General features: G+C 42.9%; 1 protein-coding gene across 1 annotated transcript in view; it reads right to left on the reverse strand.

The window, feature by feature from the left end:
* The window catches only part of vamp5 (vesicle-associated membrane protein 5), a 12595-nt gene that overhangs the window by 2879 nt on the left and 2970 nt on the right, over positions 1-6746 (reverse strand). Inside the window, exon 2 of the mRNA XM_037680616.1 lies at positions 5286-5429. Within this exon, the coding sequence (XP_037536544.1) occupies positions 5286-5429 (144 nt within the window). The remainder of the gene's footprint in view (positions 1-5285; positions 5430-6746) is intronic.

The raw sequence follows: 6746 nt of genomic DNA on the forward strand, positions 1-6746 counted from the left end.
AGCAGAGTACTTTGTACTCTATATCAATAGCAGAGTACTTTGTACTCCATACCAATAGAAGAGTACTTTGTACTCCATACCAATAGCAGAGTACTTTGTACTCTATATCAATAGCAGAGTACTTTGTACTCTATACCAATAGCAGAGTACTTTGTACTCTATATCAATAGCAGAGTACTTTGTACTCCATACCAATAGCAGAGTACTTTGTACTCCATACCAATAGCAGAGTACTTTGTACTCTATATCAATAGCAGAGTACTTTGTACTCTATATCAATAGCAGAGTACTTTGTACTCTATACCAATAGCAGAGTACTTTGTACTCTATACCAGTAGCAGAGTACTTTGTACTCTATATCAATAGCAGAGTACTCTGTATTCTATATATATATGTTGGGGAGTGGTGGCTCAGAGGTTAGAGAGGTGGGCTTGTGATCCGAAGATCGCCGGTTCACGCCCCGGCCCCGACAACATCAAAATTGTGGGTGGGGTAGGTGAAACACCCACACTTGCCCCCACCCTCATTCGCCCCACTCTGGGCCCATGAGCAAGGCCCTTAACCCCACCATGTGCTCCCTAAACAGGTCTCTCTTGAAAATGAGTTCTCGTGGCTCAATGAGACTAACCTGGATAAATAAAGGCTAAATGAAAAAAATAAATAAATAAATAAATAAATAACATCAATAACAGAGTACTTTGTACTCTATATCAATAACAGAGTGCTTTGTACTCCATACCAATAACAGAGTACTTTGACCTCCATACCAATAACAGAGTACTTTGACCTCCATACCAGCAGTTCCAACAGAATTTGAAAGAAGAACTTGGACAGAATGAAGAAACCTTAAAATGATGTTTTCAAATGTGTCATTTGTCTACATCTACATCTGGACTTTACATCCACTCATCATGAGCATGAAGGTCGGATCGTTTTGGAGGTTTTTTCTGAAGATGGGATGAATATACTGTATAATTTTGACACTGTGTAGATTAAAAATAATAATAATAAAAAATTTAAACTTGGTGGCACGGTGGCACAGTTGGTAGAGCTGTTGTCTCTCAGCGAGAAGGTCGCCGGTTCAAATCCTGGCCGGGGCCATTTTGGATGGAGTTTGCATGTTCTCTCTGTGCATGTGTGGGTTTTCTCCAGGTGCTCCAGTTTCCTCCCACAGACCAAATCATGCATGTTAGGCTGATTGGTAACTCTAAATTGTCTCTAGGTGTGAGTGAGAGAATGAATGGTTGTTTGTCTCGTTTGTCTCTATGTGGCCCTGTGATGGACTGGAGACCTGTCCAGGGTGTACCCCGCAATCTCACACAGTGACCACTGGATATGGGGACCAGTGACCCCCGCAACCCGAAAAGGAAGAAGAGGGTAAAGATAATGGAAGGAAATTAAACTCATTTTAATCAAATTCATTCCACCCTGGAGAAGAACAGCTGAAACAAACCATTAAAATGACCAAACAATACAACCCCCCCCCCCCCCCCCCCACACACACACACACAGAACTGCATCATTAAAACTACGTCAGATTCCTGGTTTACATTATCCATGCTGGCCAGCAATCCACTGAGTTCAGGAACAAATAATCCTCTGAGGGGAAATATTAAATAAAACAAACACACCCACAAGGAAGCATTTAAACTCTGCTCTCGATTAAAGACGGTATTTTATCCAGTTGAACAGGTTGAAAACAGAAACCCAGACCTGATGCAGACTGAACATGTAAATCCTATCTCGTGATGAAAAAATACTTAAATGACTTCCATTTAACTGTGAAAGACAGAGCAGTTTAAAAGTTTGCAAGATGAACTTTGCCAGGTCAATGCAGGACACAGCAATCCCATGATTCCCTGCTGGTCTCCGAGGGATAAAAACAAACAGATGAGCTGATCAGTTCAAGAGGCACTTTTACGTCACATGGGCTTAGAAAGTTATCTAACAACCTTTCAATATTCAAAGCAGGTCTCTTGTGTCAAAGCTAAATAATTCAACATATCTTTTACCCTAAATGTGTAAAAAAAACAAGTCTGAGTTCAAATGAGGTCATGCATCACTTTGTGAGCATCTTCTATTTTTTTATTTTCTATTTAGTGCCACAGAAAGTTAATTTAAGCAATACGTTTGAAAAATTGTTGCTTGAAGCATGATGCCAATTGCACACTCCCTCAAAACCTGCAACATCTGTGGCATTGTGCTAAAACTGCACATTTTAGAGTGGCCTTTTATTGTGGTCAGCCTACAGCACACCTGTGCAATAATCATTCTGTCTCATCAGCATCTTGATGTGCCACACCTGTAAGGTAGATGGATTCAAGTTCAAGGTTCTTTACTGTCATTTGCATCCCATGTGGTACATGAGGTGGAACAAAACTGAGGTCCTAGTTACATCCAAAAATAGCAAAAATATAAAGTATAAAAAGAAACAGTATACAAGGGTCCAAGATATACGCTAAACACTAATATAACGGTATGTTAAACAGCAGCCCGAACATGAGTCTGTAGTGAGCAGATGGGTATGAATACAGCAGCTTAAAGGCATGAGATCAGCAGCATGAATAATCAGCAGCACAGATAATCTGACATATCACCAATTAAAGTGGCAGCACAGTGATTGTTCTGGTTAGAGATTCATGAGTCTAACAGCCTCAGGGTAGAAGCTGTTCCTCAGTCTAGTGGTTCTACACTTAATGCTCCTTAACCTCCTTCCTGAGGGGAGCGGGTCAAAAAGTGTGTGTGCTGGGTGAGTGGGGTCCTTCATGATGCAGGTGGACCTCTTCCTGCATCTAGAGGTGTAGATGTCTGTGATGGTGGGGAGGCTGACTCCAACAGTCTTCTGTGCAGCCTTCACCACTCTCTGCAAAGCTTTTCTTTCTGCAGCTGTGCAGCCTCCATGCCACACGTTGATGCTGGAGCACAGGATGCTCTCCACTGCACACCTGTAGAAGGAGGTGAGGACTGAGCTTCCCAGACCAGCTCGTCTCAGTCACCTGAGGAAGTAGAGTCTCTGATGAGCTTTCTTGATCAGGCTGGTGGTGTTGTTGCTCCAGCTGAGGTTGTCATTCATGTGTACACCCAAGTACTTGTAGCTGGAGACCACTTCCACCTCAGATCCTCTTATGTTCAGGGGCTGTAAGTGTGTTTGTTCCTTCCGAAGGCCACGATCATCTCCTTCATCGTCTTCACATTGATGTGGAGGTTGTTTTTCCTGCACCAGCTCTCCAGGTGTTCCACCTCCTGCCTGTAGCTGGACTCATCATTGTTTGTGATGCATCCCACCACCGCTGTATCATCTGCAAACTTGTTTGGATAGGTAGGTGCATACTGCACAGTCATACGTGAGCAGAGTGAACAGGAGGGGGCTCAACACACAGCACTGGGGGAAGCCAGTGCTGAGGGTTATGGAAGAGGAGAAGTTGTGGATCCTCACAGACTGAGGTCTGTTTGTTAAGAAATCCAGGACCCAGTTGAATAGGGAGGGGCTTGGTCCTAGTGTGAGTAGTTTGTTCATCAGGGTCTGGGGGATCATGGTGTTGAAGACAGAGGTGAAGTCCACAAAGAGCATACGAACATAGGAGTCCTTCTGCTCCAGGTGGGGGAGAGCAGCGTGGACCACAGAGGAGATGGCGTCCTCTGTTGATCAATTCTTGCGGTATGCGTACTGGTGAGGGTCCTCGCTGATGTCGATGGTAGCTTTGATGTGGGTCATGCTGATTATCTCAGCAAAGGAGAAATGCTCACTAACAGATTTACACAAATTTGTGAACAATCTTTGAGAGACAAAGGCCTGTTGTGTACATAGAAACAGTTCGGCTTGGGAAAAATAGGAGCAAAAACTTGTGTTGTGTTTATATTTTTGTTTAGTGTAGATGGAAATATCCAGAAGAAATGATGGAAACTGATGACCTGCTAACCTAACCATTTTATCAAGTTAGCTGGTTAAGATATAAACTACACTGTAGTTGCAATTAACATTTAGTTTTGCAGTAAAAACTCATCTGAAGCTGAAGACACCGTGTAAAAAACAAAAGTGAATATAGTTGAAAATAACGGTGTAAAATCACAAAGCAGACGGCTACAATTCAACATTTTTCAGTCAGGTCATCTGGACAGTTTCTTTTTTTTTCTGAAACGTTTCACCTTCCATCCAGAAGGCTTCATGAGTCAAGGAAACACACAACAAAACTGATTCTTCCCCCAAACGGCTTACTCCAAAGTGGAACAAACCAGTTATGTTGGTGCTAAGATGGTCTCTTTGGCACGCCCCCTCCTCCGGTGCCGGCCCTCTTCCTCGTCGACAGTCATGTCAAACTGGTTCAAAACTAACAAAGTACATGCTCAATAATCCAGGTATACAATCCAACATTTTTCAGTCAGGTCATCTGGGTTCTTGCTCACCTTTCTCATTAAGACCATTACCCTAGTTTGCTCAGTGTAGCCCAACAAGCAGCTCTTGGAAGAATTCTGGTTGTGCCCAACTTCTGAGGCCATTGAGCTTTGAAGAACCTTCAGAACAGCAGAGACGTTTTTGTAACCTTCCTCAGATTTGTGCTTTGCAACAATCCAGCCACCGAACTCTGCAGGCTGGACGAGGCGCTCTATACATCAAATCAATGTATTTTAACACGTGGACTCAAATCCAGGTGTAGAAACATCTCAGCACTGCAGTGATCAAAACAAATAGAGCTAAATGAACTAACCTGAGCTGAATTTCAATTTATCACTTCTATGAACCCCTCTGAGCTCTAAAATCTAGATGTCCTCTTCCTGTTTGTGGTATCCTGACTCATGCTGTGGAACACTGGGATAGGGTTTCAAATGTCTTGAGTTTTAACTTCAATACTTTGCCATTATGATTTTTTTAGTTCGTTACCAGCTGAAGTAGACAGTGCGGTGTAACAAAGACGAGCATGGCATTGTGGGAATGATGCGACCTTTGTGGCGACCCCCGGACATACATTGGCCTCGTGGCACGTCCTGAACTCCCTCTGTCATACCCAGGGAGACCAGCCTGCTTCATTCATCTTTGGAAACAATAGGAAATACCTTTCTAAACATAGCACTATTTAACACAATCAGGATGTAAATTGTACATTTGTTTTCCTCTCCAGCTCCACCTAAGGTGTATTTGTGGATATCAACATGGCATCTTTTACTTTAAATCCCATGGGCAACGTGCTGCAGTAATTCACTGTAAAAATACCCCTCAGACATTTTGACAAACAACTCAACAGGTGGGAGGGGGATAATGATATTTTCCCACTCGAACAGACTGCTACCTTTTCCAGGAGCTCTTCAGCCCTTCCCTCCAAATCCTCCAGTTTGCCACTTCTCTCATCGGCTTTGTTCATGTTGTCCAGCATGATCACCTTCACCTCCTCCACCTCCTCCTGTGCCTGCTGCAAGCGGCTCTTCCCATTCTCCTGTAACAAATGGGCACACGAAACGTGGTTGAATGAATTAATTGTACTGTTTTTGACTCACGTTCTTAGAACCTGCATAGTTACGTAGGAAGGAGTAATGGTCAGACACAAGCTGTGATGATTGTTGTGTTTAGGGAAAAACAGGTTTTTGAGTGGTAGGTTGTGTGTACAGAAGTCATCTATGCAGAAACATGGACAGTATGGCCCGTTTAACAACAAGAAATAGCACCAAATAGATAGAAGTTACTGTAGTTAGAGAGGGTTATAAAGTTTTCACCTCCTCTTGGCGTTCTTTCTTTCCGTTTCCTGACAACCTGGAATTTAACGCAATCTTTAGTGTTTCTACAAAAACACTTGAGATTAATGAAGTTAAATGGGGAAAAAACTAAAAGTATATACCATATTTTCAGGCGTATAAGTCACAATTTTTTTGCATAGATTTGTCAGTCCTGCGACTTAAACACTGAAGCAACTTATATACATTTTGTCCATATTCATAACACAATTTTTGACTGACACTTTAAATTTCTAAGAACTGAAACAGCGAGTCCTCCTGTGCACGTTCGCTTCACTCAGCTGGTGCAGGAGGAGGAACGCTGGAGAGCTAGCGGCTCTGTCTGCGATGGATGGATGGATGATGGATGGATGGATGGATGATGGATGGCGCCATGCCGCCCAGGTGAAATGAAGCTGTTTTGACCATTAAAGTGTATTTATTAAGGAAAAGTTAAACTGAGACACACCTTTGCTGTAATATCAAACAAATAATGCATTTTAAGTGTTAATCTTGTTAAATTTATAAGAACTGCAACAGCGAGACCTCCCGTGCACGTTCGCTTCACTCATCTGGTGCAGGAAGAAGAACGCTGGAGAGCTAGCAGCTTCGGCCACAATGGATGGATGGAGCCATGCCGTCCAGGTGACATTGCTGTTTTGACCATTAAATAAATGCATAATAAACGTGGCAGGTCAGCGGTGACGCATAAAAAGTGCGACTTATACGTTGAAGCGACTTGTATATGTTTATTTTCCCTCTTCATGCTATTTTTGGACTGATGCGACTTATACGCCGGAAAGAACGGTAATAAAATGTTTATAAAACTGAAAAATGAAGTGAGTATATGTGTTCACATTCCCAAAGATATGAAAGACATTTTCAGTTCCAGTATCAAGTCTCTTCAGGTCTGTCTCCAGGTCCATCACTCTGGAGTTCATGTCCAACTTCATGACCAAACGGCTGCAGCTCCTTCAGGCTGCATCACTCACTGCTGCAGCTCCTTCAGGCCGCATCACTCACTGCTGCAGCTCCTTCAGGCC

The sequence above is a fragment of the Nematolebias whitei genome, chromosome 8, assembly GCF_014905685.2.
Source record: "Nematolebias whitei isolate Nwh7 chromosome 8, NemWhi1, whole genome shotgun sequence".
In the NCBI taxonomy this organism is placed as follows: domain Eukaryota; kingdom Metazoa; phylum Chordata; class Actinopteri; order Cyprinodontiformes; family Rivulidae; genus Nematolebias; species Nematolebias whitei.